The 20,649-nt window shown below is 41.6% G+C and overlaps 1 protein-coding gene across 3 annotated transcripts in view; it reads right to left on the reverse strand.

The window, feature by feature from the left end:
* Positions 1 to 3,174: 3,174 nt before the first annotated feature.
* Positions 3,175 to 20,649, reverse strand: part of RSPH3 (radial spoke head 3) — a 33,528-nt gene continuing 16,053 nt past the window's right edge. The window contains exons 8-9 of one of the 3 annotated variants that reach the window (XM_073337816.1): positions 19,612 to 19,793; positions 3,175 to 3,438 (exon numbers count right to left, since the gene is read on the reverse strand). In XM_073337816.1, the coding sequence (XP_073193917.1) occupies positions 19,639 to 19,793 (155 nt within the window). In that variant the 3' untranslated portion in view covers positions 3,175 to 3,438; positions 19,612 to 19,638. The other 2 variants (XM_073337817.1, XR_012158104.1) reach the window with 2 other exon arrangements.

Below are 20,649 nucleotides of genomic sequence, written 5' to 3' on the forward strand. Positions count from 1 at the left end.
TGATATGACTTTATCATCTTTTTCCCCTCTTCAGGACTCCTTGTCCCAATCTATTCTCTCGACAACCCCAGGTCTGGCTGTTTTGTCCTCTGTGCTCAAATCAGGCAGCTTCCTTCACTGTGTTGCTTGGGCCCAGAAGGGAGAACACAGTAGAGAGAGAATCTGTGCTCTCAATTCCAGTGCCTGGATCCAGCCTAGGGCTGCAATTGCAGGGAAAGTTCAGCTTAGCTCTGGGCTGTATCATGCTCAGTGATGACCAAATCTTTGGTGTTTTTAGTTGCCAAGCTGTAGCACGTTCCTGAGCATGTGCAAACTGCTGTTTTTCATAGGCTTATAACTTGGCCAAATTTGGGCAGACTTTTATAGGAACAGACTTTCACAGGAACAGAGAAAGATCCCTCCCTGACACAAAGGCCACCCCCTGCCAAATTTCAAGGCCTTGCTTCAAAGTATGGGGATACTAGAGTTTCTAAAATAAAAAGTTGTCACCATTTTTAATATGGGCAAAACCATATCTATTTCAGTAGCCTCATTCTCAGATGTAGCTGAACCGTTTTGGCTGAAAATTTAAAAAAAAGAAAAAAAGGGAGCCTGAGGTAGACATGACATGTAGAATTTCAGCCTGAACAGTTCAAGTCTGGCAAAGATATAAGCAACTGAAAACAGGGTCTTAGAATGGGAAGTGTCAGACAACCTTAGTAACATGTGATGCTACCAGCCTAATCTACAGTATATTCATACACAAAATCTCTCTTGTGCATTAGTTAAGGTTGCCCCACATCTACTATGCCTGACACAAACCCAAGAAAATTACAAGTTTAGTCGCCTAACAGCATATATCTTCTTCTCCACCTATCACTACCACAACTATTGTACATCATATACTACAAGTAAACTGTAACTCTTTTCCCACCCAGGTATGCCAACCTTCCAGTTTGGCCTTTACCAAACTACTCCACCCAAATACACCAGGCTACTTCTTAACTGTCCCCTTCTGCATATTTCCAAGATTATTGGTTATTTTATGTTTGGGGCAGAGGAAAGGAAATGTAGTACAATTTGTCTAATGCCTAATCAGTCAATTGAAGATGCATAATATAGATCATGAAGTCCAGAAAGTGTGTGGTCAGTCGATCTGGGGAAATAGTGTTAAAATCCTATTCGTTTAAATGTTCAGATGAATTTATTTCAGTCATAATCATGCATCTGTTGTATTAAAGTTCAATGATATTTTATTGACACGTGTTTGTGGAAAGCAAGTTTTTACATAAATGTCAGTGTTCTTCCTAGAAAGTGTTAACTTAGAACATTCTCATTCAAACAGGGAAAGCTGGCTGGCTGGACAAATTATGTTCCTCTTCCATGCTACAGCCACTCAAAAGAAGAGAATCAGAAATGGATGCTATAAATTTTTTTTTTTTTTTTACTTTAAATATAGCATATACAGGTATTGAGATTTTTTCATTATGTGAACTTTCATAGGATTCATTCTGTGGTTATCTTTAAACTAGTACTGCATTTAAATAGGATGGAATCTGGTTTATCTTAAACATTGGGCACTAACTGAACTATTAGCCGTTGATAACAGAACACTTATCACTCATACTTCAGGATCAAAGAGAAGGGACACTCCTGTTATATTGCACTGTGGAAGTTTTATCGTGGGAGAATTTTTGCAACATATCATCATGACTTTTTTTTCACTAATACAATCTGAAAAGTATAAATATGATTACAAGCTTGCACTGTATTCACAAACACTAATTAAGCAGAAATGTCACTGTATCATATAACTGACCTTCTAGGAAAAATGGATGGATTGCAATTTTTTAGTAACTTTCCAAAATTATTTTCAACCCTCATTAAAGGGGAAAAAGCCAAGCGCAGTTGGGTAGAGAAACATCTGAGGCTAACTTTACTGATAATTTGTTAGTTTTGCAACACCATAAACAAGAAGAAAAGGAGTACTTGTGGCACCTTAGAGACTAACCAATTTATTTGAGCATAAGCTTTCGTGAGCTACAGCTCACTTCCTCAGATGCATATCGTGGAAACTGCAGCAGGCTTTATATATACACAGAGAATATGAAACAATACCTACTCCCACCCCACTGTCCTGCTGGTAATAGCTTATCTAAAGTGATCATCAGGTGGGCCATTTCCAGCACAAATCCAGGTTTTCTCACCCTCCACCCCCCCACACAAATTCACTCTCCTGCTGGTGATAGCCCATCCAAAGTGACAACTCTTTACACAATGTGCATGACAATCAAGTTGGGCTATTTCCTGCACAAATCCAGGTTTTCTCACATCCCCCCCACCCCCATACACACACAAACTCACTCTCCTGCTGCTATTCATGCACATTGTGTAAAGAGTTGTCACTTTGGATGGGCTATCACCAGCAGGAGAGTGAATTTGTGTGGGGGGGTGGAGGGTGAGAAAACCTGGATTTGTGCTGGAAATGGCCCACCTGATGATCACTTTAGATAAGCTATTACCAGCAGGACAGTGGGGTGGGAGTAGGTATTGTTTCATATTCTCTGTGTATATATAAAGCCTGCTGCAGTTTCCACGATATGCATCTGAGGAAGTGAGCTGTAGCTCACGAAAGCTTATGCTCAAATAAATTGGTTAGTCTCTAAGGTGCCACAAGTACTCCTTTTCTTTTTGCGAATACAGACTAACACGGCTGTTACTCTGAAACCATAAACAAGCACACTCAGTTACATTTCTTTTTTAAAAATGCCATTCATTTCAACTGAAGTTGGCAATACATCTTTTTAGAGTTGAGTGAACTTGCTTTATTTTCCTCATATGCATGTACACACTCCAGGATTTTATTAAGTAACAGAGCAAATGCAGAATGGACTTCAAGGATAAAATGTAATATATCTGCAATGGATACTTGATTTGGATTTCTTAACAAAAAGGGTACTATAGAACCTTCTTAAGCCAATATTCCTATATTACTGCAATGCATATAGTGAATTCATTAACTCTTTGTATATACAATGTATATTTTTTCATGGTCTGTGTGTATATATATATATAATCTCTTCACTGTACTTTCCATTTCCATGAAGTGAGCTGTAGTTCACAAAAGCTTATGCTCAGATAAATTGGTTAGTCTCTAAGGTGCCACAAGTACTCCTTTTCTTTTTGCGAATACAGACTAACACAGCTGCTACTCTGAAACTCTTTGTATAGTAATCCAAGTGTGAAAAGGATTAATACTAAACACTATTTACACATATAATCATGCAGCCACTCTTTCTTTAAGTAAATTTGATATGAAATAAAGCATAAAGCCTGTTAAAAATTTGCAAAAATAAAAATCTTCAGTTTATTGCTCCCTTTTTGGGACGATTTCCTAAACAAATTGAATCTTCTTTTCACAAATGATCAAGAGCAATCTTCTTAGCTATAGTAAGCCCCCTGTAAAGACATAAAAATCACATTTAATAATAAATTATACTTTGCACTGACATATAATGTTCCACCAAAGGATCTAAAAATAATTTATACATTTTAATGAACCAAGCCTCAACAATCCCAAGAAGTTTGGAAATGACACCATTTTTTAAACACAAAGAAACACACAGAGAATGACTTATTCAGGGTCACTGAGGAAGGCAGTATCAAAACCAGTAATAGAAACCAGGGGAGAAATCCTTGCCCCATTGAAGTCAGTGGCCTGTAGCGTTCAGGAATCACTTTGGGCCCAAAGGGCTTGAAAGAAATACTCAATTCACTGACCAGTTCCACTGCCTCTGCATAAAAGAACATGGCTTCTGCAGCTAGAACTTCCTGTCTGTGAAGCTATGCCACTAAAAGATACAGTCCTCAAATCACATCTTCCTTTCCCAGACAAACTTAATTATAACAACACTTAATGTGATACAACACACAATTCCAAAATGTATAGCCCACCTGCTAACAAAACTTATTAACAATGTTCAATTAATCTGAGGTGCCTTGCACTGTTCCTTGGACGTGTGGAAATCTCCCTTGAAATATCAGTACTACTGTTGACAGGAGATGGTAATTTGTTCTGATAGTGTTATGTCCTAGGGTTTGGCTGTCTCAACCTGTTGTATTATCTCAACTCACTGCTTCATATCTCCCTCCCTTCTGGAAATTGGAAAAGGTGTTGCCTACTCCTCAGCATGTGTCTGTCTCGTGTGACAAACATTAAGACTGTGGGGCAACCTCACGTGACACCACTGTCACTGATCTCCATCACAGATGAACACGACATCATTTTCAGGAAGTGGTGGCAGTTCCCAGACCCCCAAACCAGGTTGCGTTTTTATGTTTAGCTTTATCTGTCTCTTCATACTTCTGCAAGTCCCCACTTCCTCTGACATCAGCTTCTACCATTACAGGGAGTCAAGTTCTCAGTTTCTGATAAACAATATTTCTACAGCTAACAAACCATATTTTATTGCTGCCATCCTGCAACTTAACAGTGCTAAGTACCGATCAGAGTCTGACTCTGCAGCCTTTTTCAGTTGCTATTTTATGATTTTAACACCACTTTCCACCAACCTGTTGGATTGGGGATAATGGGGACTACTGATTACATGTCTAACCCAAACTGTACTGTAAACTGCTTAAACCTATGCCCAGTAAGCTGTGGTCCACTGTCTGACGTTATTATGTCAAAAATACTATGCCTAGCAAAAACAGATTTGACGTGAACAATCACCTGTTTAGCTGTAGTATCTTCTAGTACTAGGTGCTACAATAATACAGATAATAAATAATAATCATAATAGTAAAACAATCTCAATGAAATTAGAGTAAGTTTAAAACAAATACATTATTTTTTCCAACCAATATAAACGTATATCTATAACTACTTTGCTCCCATGGGGCATTTTTTCCTATGCCATTAACATGGGGGTTCATTTGCTTGGTGTGGCCTGTATTTCTGGTATATGGAACAAGCCTTGACAGTTTCCTCAATGCTGCTGTTCATTTGAGGCTACTATAAAATGTCTCTAGGCCTTCTCTTAGATTTTTCAGTCCCTAAATGACCTTCATGTATCCTTTTAAAAATATTTTTTTTCTAACACCTTAGGGACCACCATCCTGGTATCTTTAAACAAAATCCCATCTAGGACTGAGTGCTCCTCCATGAATTGGTGACAGGGGCTGGGAACATGCTGTCCTGGCCACACGGTAGAGCTGTTGCTCTGGCAATCACAGTCCACATTTTGTCTGAGACTGAACAGTGTTTCTTTTTTCTTTTTTTCTTTCTTTTAAATCAAACTGAGATGAACAATGTCTAGCTCTGGATTTTGCTCCACTGTATTTTTGTCAAATGCTCTAGAGGGTATGTCTGCAACCCCCAAATCTCTCCCAGGTTTCACAGAAATGTAGGGCTGAAAGGGAACTCGAGGCCTTCAAATCTAGCTCCTTGCACTGAGGCAGAACCAAGTAAACCTAGACTCTTTATAACAGCACTTAACATGCTGTTAGCATGCTGTCCCACCCTCAGTCTTCTTTTCTCAAGACTAAAGATGCCAGGTTTTTTTTTAAACCTTTCTTCATAGGTCAGTTTTTCTAATAATTTTATAATTTTTATTGCTCTCCTCTGGACTCTCTCCAAGTTATCCATATATTTCCTAAAGTGTGACATCTAGAATTGGACACAGCACTCCAGCTGAGGCCTCACCAGTGCTGAGTAGAGCAGGACAGTTATCTCCCATGTCTTACATGTGACATTTCTGTTAATACACCCCAGAATAATATTAGCCTTTTTCCCAATTGCATCACATTGGCTCATATTCAATTTATGATCCACTATCATCCCCAGATCCATGCTGGCTATTATTTATAACCCTATTATCCTTTCGGTGCTTACAAACTGATGGTTTAATCATTTATTCAGTAGCTTTCTGTAACGATGCTGGTTCTGGCGGGACCCAACTGAGAGTGCCAATTCAGGACAAATTGCTTAGAGCAGGGCAGTTACAGCCCAAGGCTGGGGCTTCTATGCACACCAAGGCAAACCAAACCAGCCAAACAGAGAAGACTTTAGTTTTACCCCACTGGTTAACCATAAAAGTCATACAAGCAATTCCCTTAGACACTCCAGTTTCCCAGTATCACCACCAGTGCCACTCGTTATGGGGACAAATGGTTATGAAAACCAGTACCCCAGTAAAAGAAAAAATGTTCTCTCGATCCCAAAGGACCAAGCCCCAGACCCAGGTCAATAAACAAGTTAGATCTTACCTACAAATCACGCTGTTGCCAATCCTTTAGAATCTAAAATCTAAAGGTTTATTCATAAAAGGAAAAAGATACAGATGAGAGCTAGAATTGGTTAAATGGAATCAATTACATACAGTAATGGCAAAGTTCTTGGATCAGGCTTGCAGCAGTGGTAGAATAAACTGCAGGTTCAAATCAAGTCTCTGGAGTATATCCGCAGCTGGGATGGGTCTTTCAGTCCTTGGTTCAAAGCTTCAGTGTAGCAAAGTCCCTCCAGAGGTATGAAGCAGGATTGAAGACAAGATGGAGGAGCTGCAGCAGCTTTTTATATTCTGTTGCCAGGTGGTCTTTCTTTGTTCCAAAGACAAGCTGTTCATCACATGGCATGGAAAAACCTCAGAGTTCTGTCCATAGGCATGTCCCTGCATGCCTTGTTGAGTCCCAAGGCACGTCTCCCTTCTCTCAATGGGTCAATTGTAGCTCACGAAAGCTTATGCTCAAATAAATTTGTTAGTCTCTAAGGTGCCACAAGTACTCCTTTTCTTTTTGCAGATACAGACTAACACGGCTGCTACTCTGAAATTGTATAGCTGATGGTCCTTAATGGGCCGTCAAGCAGGCTAGGCAGAGCTGACACCAACTTGTCTGGGGTGTCACCCAGAAGCATAGCACAAGTTTGAACTACAGACAGTATAGAGCCAATATTTTCATAACTTTAACTACAAAAATGATACACATAGAATAATCATAACCAGCGAACCATAACCTTGTCTGAGACACCTTATTTGATCCCCTTTATACAAGATTGGTGCCACTACAGTACCTTTGTTGCAACAATGTTCTATATGGTCCCAGTTCAATTCAATAACATCACACTTTCCAAGTATCAAAGTTAGGCTGATAGGTCTATACTTCTCTGTGTCCTCTGTTTCTCTTTTTAAAAGATAGGAAATATGGACAAATTGTTAAGGACCTTTTTTTTTTTTTTTGAGGATTCCTTTTCATTTTTCAGGTCATTAAAAAGCTCTTGATGGAGCATATTGGCATCTTACTATTCTTCTGATCTTTCCTTCGCATTGGGATAGTTTACAGTTGTGCATGTAACAACTGTCTCCTTGAGAAACTGCCAGCTCTCCTGAACTCCTTTATTCCTTAGATTTTAATTCCCATGGGAGCTTACAATCCAGTTCTCTAAGTTCATTAAAATCTGCTTTTCTGAAATCAGTTATCCTTATTCTGCTGCTCTCACTCCTTCCTGTCCTTAGAATTATAACATCTATGATTTCATGGTCACTTTCATCCAAACTGCCTTACACCTTCAGATTCACAACCAATTCCTTCCTGTTGGTCACTCACGATCAAATCTAAAATGGCTGTCCTCCTTGTTATTCCTCCACTTTCTGAAACAAAAGTTGTCCTGAATTTCAAGGACTTACTGGAATTTTGTGCTTTACTGTATTACTTTTCCAACAGATGTCTGGGTATTTAAATTCCTGCATTACTACAAGATCTTGTATTTTGGATATTTTTGTTGTTTGTTCTAAAAATGGCTCATCCACCTCTTCTTTCTGATTTGGTAGTCTATAGTAAACCCCTACAATGATGTCACCCCAGTGTTTCCCCCTTTTATCTTTACCCTTTCTAGTCAATTTGCAAATCATACATTTGTAATTGAAAATATAATATCTGTATTCTTGGGGGTAGGAGAGGGTGTTTGCCAGCTCCATTTTGGCAATAGTAATAAATCATTTATGGTTAATTTCAACTAAAAAAAAGGACCCGAAACTTTTTACAACAAAGTACTAAAGGCAAAGCCTCTTTCTTTATGAGTATACTGACACTCCGTTTTTGTTAGCATGTATGATGCATAAGCCACTCATCTCCAGTTGACTACACTGTTATAAGAGGACTGTGCCACTACCCTTTCTGGAGGCACCGATGGACAACTTAGTCTTGTGCTTACTGTCATAATATCTCCTGACTGAGTCATCTTTAATTAACTCCTTCAGTTTCTCAAACTCACTATTAAAATTTCATTCCATGTCCATTGGACATCTTTGCACAGTAGCACTTCCAGGTTGCTGGTTTGAGTAGTTATATGAGGCAAAAATTTCCCTACATAGTACTCCATTCCAAGGAATCTTTGTACCCTTTCCTGTTCTTTTGGGACAGATGTGTTGGTAATGGCCTCACTCAACATTACTGTGATCTACCTATACATGTTGCTGTGTTAATGTATCTTTCAGGTATGCTATTTCCATAATATGGAGTTTACATTTTTGTTTGTTTTAGCATTAGCCCAGCAGCTCTGGCTCTTCCTAGAAATGCCTGGAGCCCTTTGGTCATACTCTTCTACTGTAAACATCTTGTATCTTCCATCTTGTATCTACCTTGCGTGCTGAACACAACCCAAATGGCAGTATGCGGAAATAGTGGCTCCCAGAAGAAGTGCTGAATGAGGACAAATGTGTACTCTGTTTTTTCTAAGGGCACCTGCCAAAACCCTGCTGACACATCAGCAGAGAAAAGTACTTGGTATCAGCCATCTGGTGCTTGCAAACTCTTGCAAAGTGATGAAGCCAACTGCAATTCTTGCATCTTTTCCCATATGCTGAGCATTGTCCCGGCTTGTGCTGTTTGTTACAACATGTGTTGCTCCATGTGCTATTGTTTTTGCATGATTCTGACTTTCAGTTCTATGTGACTTTTTGCCTCAGGTCTCTTTTTTTGTGGTGTTTTGGATTCTCTATCATGTCTACATTGTCAGAGCACTGTACATCCTCCATAAGGTTCATTCTGGACTGGGTGACTTATGTTGCTTGGCAAATTCTAATGGCCTTGTCAAGGGTTAATTCTGCTTCTCCCAGTAGTCTCTCTCTCTGAGATTTTCGTTCCAGATTCCAATCTCAATCTGGTCTCTTATTGGGGACAGAATTGCAATATTGGCTCTTCAGACTTAGGATATGTCTACACAGCAAAAGCTGTGCAAAGACTAGCCCACCCAAGATGGGCTGAATCTAGCTGCTGTGAATAACAGTAGCAATGAAGACAGTGCAGTGCAAGCTTCAGGGTGGAGAGCACAAGCCTGGCACAGAGCCTTAGTATATACTTGGCTTGCTGGCCTGCTCTGAAGCTCGCACTGGTCTGTTGTCACTGCTAATGCTACCTGTACTAGTTAGATTCAAGCTAGCTAGGATAGGCTTGCCTTTGCACATCTTGTGCTATGTAGATAAACTCTTAGAGCAGTGGTTTTAAAACTTTTTTTCTGGCGACCCAGTTGAAGAGAATTGTTGATGCCTGTGACCCAACGGAGTTGGGGATGAGGGGTTTGAGATGTAGGAGGGGCTCAGGGCTGGGGAAAAGGGTTTGGGGGTGAGAGCTGTGGGGTGGGGCCGGGGATGAGTGGTTTAGGGTGCAAGAGGGGGATCCAGGTTTGTGGGGCTCAGGACTGGGGCAGGGGGTTGGGGTGCAGGAGAGAGTCAGGGCTCTGGGCTGGTGGTGCAGGCTCTGGGGTAGGGTCAGGAATGAGGTGTTTGGGGTGCAGGAAGGGGCTCTGGGTTTGGGGGGGGCCTCAGGGCTGGGGCAGGGGATTGGGGCGTGGGCTTACCTTGGGTGGCTCCTGGTCAGTGGCGCAGCAGGAGTGCTAAGTCAGGCTTCCTGTCTGTCCTGGCACCGTGGACCGCATTGCGCCCTGGAAATGGCCAGCAGCAGGTCCGGCTCCTAGGCGGAGGAGCGCAAGCGGCTCTGTGTGGCTCTCACCCGCAGGCACTGCCCCCCCCACCCCAGCTCCCATTGGCCAGTTCCTGATCAATAGGAGCACAGAGCCAGTGCTTGGGGAGGGGGCAGTGCGCGGAGCCCTGTGGCCCCCCCCCCACCCCAGGCTGGACCTGCTGCTGGCCGCTTCTGGGGTGCAGCGTGGTGTCAGAACAGGTAGGGGCTAGCCTTCCTTAGCCAGGCAGCACCAATGATGGGACTTAATGGCCCGGTAGTTGGTGCTGACCAGAGCTGCCATGATCCAGTGCCAAGTCACAACCTGCAGTTTGAAAACTACTGCCTTAGAGCAGTCAAACTTTTTTTAATAGTTTCACTTTCCTTTTGTATTCTCAGGTGAAAAATTTTCCTCATATGTTTCATTGTTATGTGGAGTGCAAAACAGTTCACATTTTTGTAATACAGTTTCATTGTAAGCTTTCTGTGCCTGAGTTAATTGAAAACTGTTGAACACATCAAGTGCATTGGAACCTGCTATTGTCAGAAAAAAAAGACTACCTTCTGAATGTCTTCCTTATCAATTGCACACATTGCTTGCAGATACAGAGTGAAGTTCTGTTTAAATTTCTTTCAATTATTTTCCACATTTCAGCAAATTTCATCTCTTATGGAGGTTTTAGATGCTCCATTAGAATAACAGAATCATAGAATATCAGGAAGGGACTTCAGTAGGTCATCTAGTCCAACCCCCTGCTCAAAGCAGGACCAATCTCCAACTAAATCATCCCAGCCAGGGCTTTGTCAAGCCTGTCCTTAAAAACCTCTGAGGACGGAGATTCCACCACCTTCCTAGGTAACGCATTCCAGTGCTTCACCACCCTCCTTGTGAAAAAGTTTTTCCTAATATCCAACCTAAATCTCCCCCACTGCAACTTGAGAACATTACTCCTTGTTCTGTCATCTGCTATCACTGAGAACAGCATAGATCCATCCTCTTTGGAGCCCCCTTTCAGGTAGTTGACAGCAGCTATCAAATCCCCCCTTATTCTTCTCTTCTGCAGACTAAATAATCCCAGTTCCCTCAGCCTCTCCTCATAAATCATGTGCTCCAGCCCCCTAATCATTTTTGTTGCCCTCTGCTGGACTCTCATTTTTCCACATCCTTCTTGTAGTGTGGGACCCAAAACTGGACACAGTACTCCAGATGAGGCCTTACCAATGCCGAACAGAGGGGAATGATCACGTCCCTTGATCTGCTGGCAATGCTCCTACTTATACAGCCCAAAATGCTGTTAGCCTTCTTGGTAACAAGGGCACACTGTTGACTCATATCCAGCTTCTCGTCCACTGTAACCCCTAGGTCCTATTCTGCAGAACTGCTGCCTAGCCATTCGGTCCCTAGTCTGTAGCAGTGCATGGGATTCTTCCGTTCTAAGTGCAGGACTCTGCACTTGTCCTTGTTGAACCACATCAGATTTCTTTTGGCCCAATCCTCTAATTTGTCTAGGTCCCTCTGTATCCTATCCCTCCCCTCCAGTGTATCTACCACTCCTCCCAGTTTAGTGTCATCTGCAAACTTGCAGAGGGTGCAATCCACGCCATCCTCCAAATCATTAATGAAGATATTGAACAAAACCGGCCTCAGGACGGACCCTTAGGGCACTCCACTTGATACCGGCTGCCAACTAGACATGGAGCCATTGATCACTGCCTGTTGAGCCCGATGATCTAGCCAGCTTTCTATCCACTTTATAGTCCATTCATCCAGCCCATACTTCTTTAACTTGCTGGCAAGAATACTGTGGGAGACTGTAACAAAGCTTTACTAAAGTCAAGGAATAACACGTCAACTGTGGATGAGGGGAAAGCAGTGATCTCATCATAGAAGGCAATTAGGTTAGTCAGGCATGACTTGCCCTTGGTGAATCCATGCTGACTGTTCCTGATCACTTTCCTCTCCATGAAGTGCTTCAAAATTGATTCCTTGAGGACCTGTTCCATGATTTTTCCAGGGACTGAGGTGAGGCTGACTGGCCTGTAGTTCCCAGAATCCTCCTTCTTTTTTTTAAAGATGGGCACTACATTAGCCTTTTTTCAGTCATCTGGGACCTCCCCCAATCGCCATGAGTTTTCAAAGATAATGGCCAATGGCTCTGCAATCACATCCGCCAACTCCTTTAGCACCCTCGGATGCAGTGCTTCCGGCCCCATGGACTTGTGCTCATCCAGCTTTTCTAAATAGTCCTGAACCACTTATTTCTCCACAGAGGGCTGGTCACCTCCTTCCCATAGTGTGCTGCCCAGTGCATTAGTCTGGGAGCTGACCTTGTTCGTGAAGACAGAGGCAAAAAAGCATTGAGCACATTAGCTTTTTCCACATCCTCTGTCACTAGATTGCCTTCCCCATTCAGTAAAGGGCCCACACTTTCCCTGACCTTCTTCTTGTTGCTAACATATCTGTAGAAACCCTTCTTGTTACTCTTAACATCCCTTGCTAGCTGCAACTCCAATTGTGATTTGGCCTTCCTGATTTCACTCCTGCATGCCTGAGCAATATTTTTAAACTCCTCCCCGGTCATTTGTCCAATCTTCCACTTCTTGTAAGCTTCCTTTTTGTGTTTAAGATCAGCAAGGATTTCACTGTTAAGCCAAGCTGGTCACCTGCCATATTTACTATTCTTTCTACACATCCGGATGGTTTGTTCCTGCAACCTCAATAAGGATTCTTTAAAATATAACCAGCTCTCCTGGACTCTTTTCCCCTTCATGTTATTCTCCCAGGGGATCCTGCCCATCAGTTCCTTGAGGGAGTCAAAGTCTGCTTTTCTGAAGTCCAGGGTCAGTATTCTGCTGCTCTCCTTTCTTCCTTTTGTCAGGATCCTGAACTCAACCAACTCATGGTCACTGCCTCCCAGGTTCCCATCCACTTTTGCTTCCCCTACTAATTCTTCCCTGTTTGTGAGCAGCAAGTCAAAAAGAGCTTTGCCCCAGTTGATTCCTCCAGCATTTGCACCAGGAAATTGTCCCCTACACTTTCCAAAAACTTTCTGGATTGTCTGTGCACTGCTGTATTGCTCTCCCAGCAGATATCAGGTTATTTTCTTTAATTTCTATTGACTCATGGTGTCCAGGAATCACTCTTGGCCCAACATACTTGAAAGAGATACAGTTGGAACTTGTCCTTGAATAAAGAGTATCTGCATAACCGAACATGGAATTCTGCAGACCCCTTCCTATGTCTTCCTATCTCTGAAGCTAAACCACTTAAAGGTACAGTTCCCAATCCCTAGGTGATAAAACGATGGTAATCTATCAAAAGACTAAAATGGAATACTGTCTGTTGATTGTTGTTAAAGCTTAACAAACAAAGGGGTTTTTACAGCATAGACAATCTTTAAAAAACTACTCAAGATTCTGCTGTCCTGGTTTTGAACTCAAATATCCAATACTGTACATACATCAGTGTTTTTCTCAACTATTGAGCAGTCAGTTAAGCAGCATGCATTCAAACATGCAGTAGCTCAAACTGTGGTTGGTGGGTCCTGGAGAATTGGCTGGTTGGCTCCTCCTTATTTTCAACTTCTAAATTTAATTAAAAGACAGCTAAACTACAATAAACACTTTCCAGTATGACTTTTCCATGTTAAGCAATTATCTGGTTGCCATAAGAATATTATGTTTCCAAATGGGAGGGAAGGTAGCATGTGCCATTGATGGTAGAAGCAAGTGGTCCATGAGGCAATATTTGCATGAAATGGTACTTCACACTATGAAACACTTTGGGAAACCCTCATTTAGAATATATAATATGCAATACCGATTTTTCCATTAGTGTTGAATTTTTAAGATCCCACTTTAAGATCTGGGCCTAACATGCCGACTACTGCACACAGTACCACAGAAAGGAGGAACAAGAGGAGAGAGTTTTGACAAGGTGGGGCTATCTTCATCAGCATAGTTAATTATTAAACTGCTTTGATGCAGTGGAATGTAGAGGTGTTTTTTTAAGAGGCAATGTTCTACTTGGAATGTCAATATGTACCAGGTATGTGGGGCAGCAGTTGCAGGTGCTTTTTGCCATCAGTGCCTGGTACTGAATCAATAAGAAAGTACAGAATCACAGAACTGTAGGACTGGAAGGGACCTTGAGGGGTCTTCTAGTCCAATCACCTGCATAACTAAAAAGAAAACCCAAGACAAGACTGTGGCTTTAAGTCTCTGACAGTACTGTGTGGGTGAGGAGAATGAAGCAAGGTTTTTCATTGGCAGACGCTCTCAAAAAGAGACAAAGACTCTCTGAGAACTCAGGAAATGTACCCAAAAATAGTCACTTTTCCAAGGTGCAGCACGTTCTCTCTCCCAGAATTCTGCCCACCAAATCTGCGCTGCTCATGTGGCGTCTAATACTGTTTTTCATGCTAGACTGCCATGGTCCTTATGCAGCAGGAATGTAAAGGCCAGAATTGTACTTAGGGTGCCAGATGCACCCTGTAATAGGCTTAAGTCTCCCACAGTCCCTCTGCAGGTCATATTTGATTGGTCAGGTTTGGAATGCAGCAATTTTGATTGAGATTTCAATGTTAGGATTTTGTATTAGAAAAGGTACTCAGAAGATACTACCTCATACCTAAGGGGAACACTAATAAATCTGACAGTGGTTCTTTAAGTAATCGCTTACCTATTTAGTGAAAGTCTAGTTTATAAACCAATGTTAGCTAAGTCTGGGGAGATTCTAGCAAAACTGTCACGCAACTCAAAATATATGACAATCAGGAACAATGCTATGAAGGATTTTATCCTGAAATAGGCTGCAAATTACAATTGCTAAATTATTTGCCTTCTATGACTACGTGACTGGCTCTGTGAATGAGGGGAAAGCAGTGGACGTGTTATTCCTCGACTTTAGCAAAGCTTTTGACAGGGTCTCCCACAGTATTCTTGCCAGAAAGTTAAAGAAAGTATGGGCTGGATGAATGGACTATAAGGTGGATAGAAAGCTGGCTAGATCGTCGGGCTCGATGGGTAGCGATCAATGGCTCCATGTCTAGTTGGCAGCCGGTATCAAGCAGAGTGCTCCAAGGGTTGGTCTTGGGGCCGGTTTTGTTCAGTATCTTCATTAATGATCTAGAGGATTGCACCCTCAGCAAGTTTGCAGATGACACTAAACTGGGAGGAGCAGTAGATATGCTGGAGGGTAGGGAGAGGATACAGAGGGACCTAGACAAATTAGAGGATTGGGTCAAAAGAAATCTGATGAGGTTCAACAAGGACAAGTGCAAAGTCCTGCACTTTGAACGGAAGAATCCCATGCACTGCTACAGACTAGGGACTGAATGGCTAGGCAGTAGATTCCAAAGAGGATGGATGCAGACTGTTCTCAGTGGTAGCAGAAGACAGAACGAGGAGTAATGGTCTCAAGTTGCAGTGGGAGAGGTTTAGGTTGGATGTTAGGAAAAACTTTTTCACAAAGACGGTGGTGAAGCACTGGAATGCGTTACCTAGGGAGGTGGTGGAATAGTCTTCCTCAGAGGTTTTTAAGGTCAGGCTTGACAAAGCCCTGGCTGGGATGATTTAGTTGGGGATTGGTCCTGCTTTAAGCAGGGATGTTGGACTAGATGACCTCCTGAGGTCCCTTCCAACCCTGATATTCTAGGATTCTACGATAATGTGCATGCAGCCTCAGCCACTCATGGAAAACAGAATTGATGGGAGTGTGTGTATAAGAGAATAATTTTTAACAAGAGGTAAAATTTATTTTAGTTTCAATGGTACTACTGACATCTAATGGTAAAACATAGTAACTTTCAGCAAAGATGTTTAAGCTTTTTAAAAGGTATGTATTAAATCGCTAATACCTAATTAAATGATATGACAGCATTTACAGTTTCATAACCTTTGTTTGTGACAAACACATTACTCTTCCTTATTATTTTAACACTGGCTGAAAAATACTTTTGTTTTCTACCTGTCTTGAAGAATCACCAATTAAATTAGGTTTCAGAGTAGCAGCCGTGTTAGTCTGTATCCGCAAAAAGAAAAGGAGTACTTGTGGCACCTTAGAGACTAACAAGTTTATTAGAGCGTAAGCTTCTGTGAATAACAGCTCACTTTATCGGATGCATGCAGTGGAAAATACAGTGGGGAGATTTATATACACACAGAACATGAAACAGTGGGTCTTACCATACACACTGTAACAAGAGTGATCAGGTAAGGTGAGCTATTACCAGCAGGAAAGCAGGGGGGAAAAAACCTTTTGTAGTGACAATCAAGGTGGGCCATTTCCAGCAGTTGACAAGAACGTCTGCGGAACGGTGGGTGGGGGAATAAACATGGGGAAATAGTTTTACTTTGGGTAATGACACATCCTCTCCCAGTCTTTATTCAAGCCTAAATTAATTGTATCCAGTTTGCAAATTCATTCCAATTCAGCAGTCTCTCGTTGGAGTCTGTTTTTGAAGTTTCTTTGTTGAAGAATTGCCACTTTTAGGTCTGTAATCGAGTGACCAAAGAGATTGAAGTGTTCTCTGATTGGGTTTTTGAATGTTATAATTCTTGACTTCTGATTTGTGTCCATGGATTCTTTTACGGAGAGACTGTCCAGTTTGGCTAATGTACATGGCAGAGGGGCATTGCTGGCACATGATGGCATATATCACATGGGTAGATGTGCAGGTGAAGGAGCCTCTGACAGTGTGTCTGATGTGATTAGGCCCTATGATGATGTCCCTTGAATAGATAGGTGGACACAGTTGGCAATGAGCTTTGTTGCAAGGATAGGTTCCTGGGTTAATGTTTTTGTTGTGTGGTTGCTGGTGAGTATTTGCTTCAGGTTGGGGGGCTGTCTGTAAGCAAGGACTGGCCTGTCTCCCAAGATCTGTGAGAGTGATGGGTCGTCCTTCAGGATAGGTTGTAGATCCTTGATGATGTGTTGGAGAGGTTTTAGTTGGGGGCTGAAGGTGATGGCTAGTGGCGTTCTGTTATTTTCTTTGTTGGGCCTGTCCTGTAGTAGGTAACTTCTGGGTACTCTTCTGGCTCTGTCAATCTGTTTCTTCACTTCAGCAGGTGGGTATTGTAGTTGTAAGAAATCTTGATAGAGATCTTGTAGGTGTTTGTCTCTGTCTGAGGGGTTAGAGCAAATGTGGTTGTATCGTAGAGCTTGGCTGTAGACAATGGATCATGTGGTGTGGTCTGGATGGATCATGTGGTGTGGTCTGGATGAAAGCTGGAGGCATGTAGATAGGCATAGTGGTCAGTAGGTTTCCGGTATAGGGTGGTATTTATGTGATCATTGCTTATTAGCACCATAGTGCCCAGGAAGTGGATCTCTTGTGTGGACTGGTCCAGGCTGAGGTTGATGGTGGGATGGAAATTGTTGAAATCATGGTGGAATTCCTCAAGGGCTTCTTTTCCATGGGTCCAGATGATGAAGATGTCCATCAATGTAGCGCAAGCAGAGTAGGGGCATTAGGGGACAAGAGCTGAGGAAGCGTTGTTCTAAGTCAGCCATAAAAATGTTGGTATACTGTGGGGCCATGTGGGTACCCATAGCAGTGCCGCTGATTTGAAGGTATACATTGTCCCCAGATGTGAAATAGTTATGGGTGAGGACAAAGTCACAAAGTTCAGCCACCAGGTTTGCCGTGACATTACCGGGGATACTGTTCTTGACAGCTTGTAGTGCATCTTTGTGTGGAATGCTGGTGTAGAGGGCGTCTCCATCCATAGTGGCTATTCAGGGGACACCATCACAGGACCTAATCACATCAGCCACACTGTCAGAGGCTCGTTCACCTGCACATCTACCAATGTGATATATGCCATCATGTGCCAGCAATGCCCCTCTGCCATGTACATTGGCCAAACTGGGCAGTCTCTACGTAAAAGCATCAATGGACACAAATCAGACGTCAAGAATTATAACATTAAAAAACCAGTGGTAATTCTTCAACAAAGAAATTTCAAAAACAGACTCCAACGAGAGACTGCTGAATTGGATTGAATTTGCAAACTGGATACAATTAATTTAGGCTTGAATAAAGACTGGGAGAGGATGTGTCATTACCCAAAGTAAAACTATTTCCCCATGTTTATTCCCCCCCCACCCCCCGTCCACCCACCCACTGTTCCTCAGATGTTCTTGTCAACTGCTGGAAATGGCCCACCTTGATTATCACTACAAAAGGTTTTTTCCCCCCTGCTTTCCTGCTGGTAATAGCTCACCTTACCTGATCACTCTTGTTACAGTGTGTATGGTAACACCCATTGTTTCATGTTCTCTGTGTATATAAATCTCCCCACTGTATTTTCCACTGCATGCATCCAATGAAGTGAGCTGTAGCTCACGAAAGCTTATGCTCAAATAAATTTGTTAGTCTCTAAGATGCCACAAGTATTCCTTTTCTTTTTAATGAAATTAGATTGCTCTCTACATAAATTATTAATTCCTATAATTTTAGCACTGTGCATCTATCAAAACCAAATGAAAAATAATATTTTGCAAGTTAGCATTTTAAAATTTGATCTTCATTTCCCTAGAGGTTACTCTTAAGATGTTCTGACATATTATCCTTCAAAACAAACAGGATTAGATAGGGACATCACACCAAGGCACCGGTGTTGGGAGGGCTGGGGGTAAATCAGTCGTACTCTGGAGATATAGTTCTTCATGTTGGTTTATTTACAATATTTACAGAGTAGACCCTGGGAGTTTTTTTAAATGAAAAAACGAAAACAAATCCCCCCACCCAACTTCCACTGGGATACTGCCTCGTCTTATGCTGGCCCCTCCCCAAACAGAAATACACACAAGATTTCCCTTATAGAGACAAACAGCTCTTTACCTAGAAGCCTTTTCCCCATGCTCTGCACAACCTTCCTACAACTTGATTCCTTTTCCTTCCCTCCTATCCTCTCTCTCACTGGAAGAGGTTTTGAAAGGTCACAGGCTGCCCTTAATTAGCCTCAGATGTCCATAATTAACCTGAGGTAACCTCTTTCAGTTCACAGAAAACAGGGCTTTAGCCATTCTAAGACCGATATACATGCCCCGTTCCAGACCATCAGGTCTGACTTAGAAAGACAAGGTGGGTGAGGTAATCTCTTTTATTGAACCAACTTCTGTTGGTGAGAGAGACAAGACACAGGTCTGACTTTGTCTTGATAGCCATGCTGAGTCTTAAAGTGAAATAAATGTGGAGGGATTAAGATGTGAGGAATTTACATTCCTGTTCTGAGATTAAAAATATTAGGATAATAGTATACTGTATTGCGGAATGAAAACATGCAAGTTAGTTTTAGCAAATGTTTCTGTCTATTAGTGTGAAGTTAATATAGTCCTGTCCCTCCTCCCCCAATCACAGCCCCTTGTACGAGGTGTCAGGCAGCAGTACTTTTTCAATTTAAAAGACCTGCACTTGGGCTGGTTATATAGAAATGCAACCCCAATGCTGAACTGAACACTGTACAGAATTTCACTCACACCCTTCTGTAGTTTGTTAGTAGTAACCTCTCTGCATTTTTCTTTAGTCAAGTAAGCTATGTCAATACTTTAAAAAATTATTTTAGGCTTTGCTAATCTTATTGTTTGGTATCCTTCACCAAGGCTAGTGTATGAGATTTGTAAATAGCTATGAACACATCTTTTGACTAGGCCAACTGTTTATCGGCCATTACCTGATTACTAGATGTTTGGTTTAGTCTTCACTTAGCTTCACGCTCCTGAGTTTCTGTTTGATGTAATGCTTCTGTCTGAACAGAGCCTCGATGAGATGTTTCTGTTTGCCCAGCAGGCTGGCCAGATGCTTCTGGCTGATCAAATGCATCTAACCTCTTGTTAACCACCTCACGAATCAGTGCTGAAATGACAAATGTAGTTACTATAGGGCAGAACAGAAATTTTTATGGATAAAAAAAATGCAATATTTAGAGATGATTTTATACATTATTATATTATTGATTGACTCACAGGGCAACAGTGAAATGTAATAGTAAATGCACAAAATTTTACCTGAGATTGTGATATATGCTTAGCCAAATTAGTTCTAGTTACCTCAAGGTAATTATTTTAAAAGGTTCTGTTCAGCTGTTTCATTATCCCCCTTCTCTTATCTCTGTTCCTTCATGACTGCTGGAGCAGGTCACAATGCCAGGAACCAGTGCTAGTGAGGGGACAGTAAATATTGAAGGCAAGGGATCCCTCCAAAGCAAGAAGAATCTAACATATATGTCTGGAGAGCAGTGCAGTTGAAGATCACTTTCACTGAAACAAAAGCAGCAGCAAAATAATACTGTTTATTCCCTTAAAGATCAATAAATATCACAAACTGTGGGATCCCACTTTAAAAAAAATTGAATAATAAATGTAACAAATGAAAATAACCCAAAAATTAACCATAAAAGGTTTTTATTTTTAAAATAATACAGAAAATGGAACAATATAGAGGTGCCAATAACAGCTCCATAGTTATGACTGAGTTGAGTGTTGCACTTAAAGAAGATTCACCCTCTCTGTTATGTATCCTCCCCAAAACTGTAGCACTTACTCTGTGAGTACAGAATAAATTTTCTTTGAATTTAGAAGTAAATCCATTAAATAATTTCCAACTTAAAATTAATTTAAAAAATGAATCCCATGAGAAATGAAGCACTCTATTTGATCTTTTATTTTTGTCCCAAATGGTCTCAGCTCATGCATTATCTATCTGCACAAAA

This window comes from Lepidochelys kempii, chromosome 3, assembly GCF_965140265.1.
Source record: "Lepidochelys kempii isolate rLepKem1 chromosome 3, rLepKem1.hap2, whole genome shotgun sequence".
NCBI lineage: Eukaryota > Metazoa > Chordata > Testudines > Cheloniidae > Lepidochelys > Lepidochelys kempii.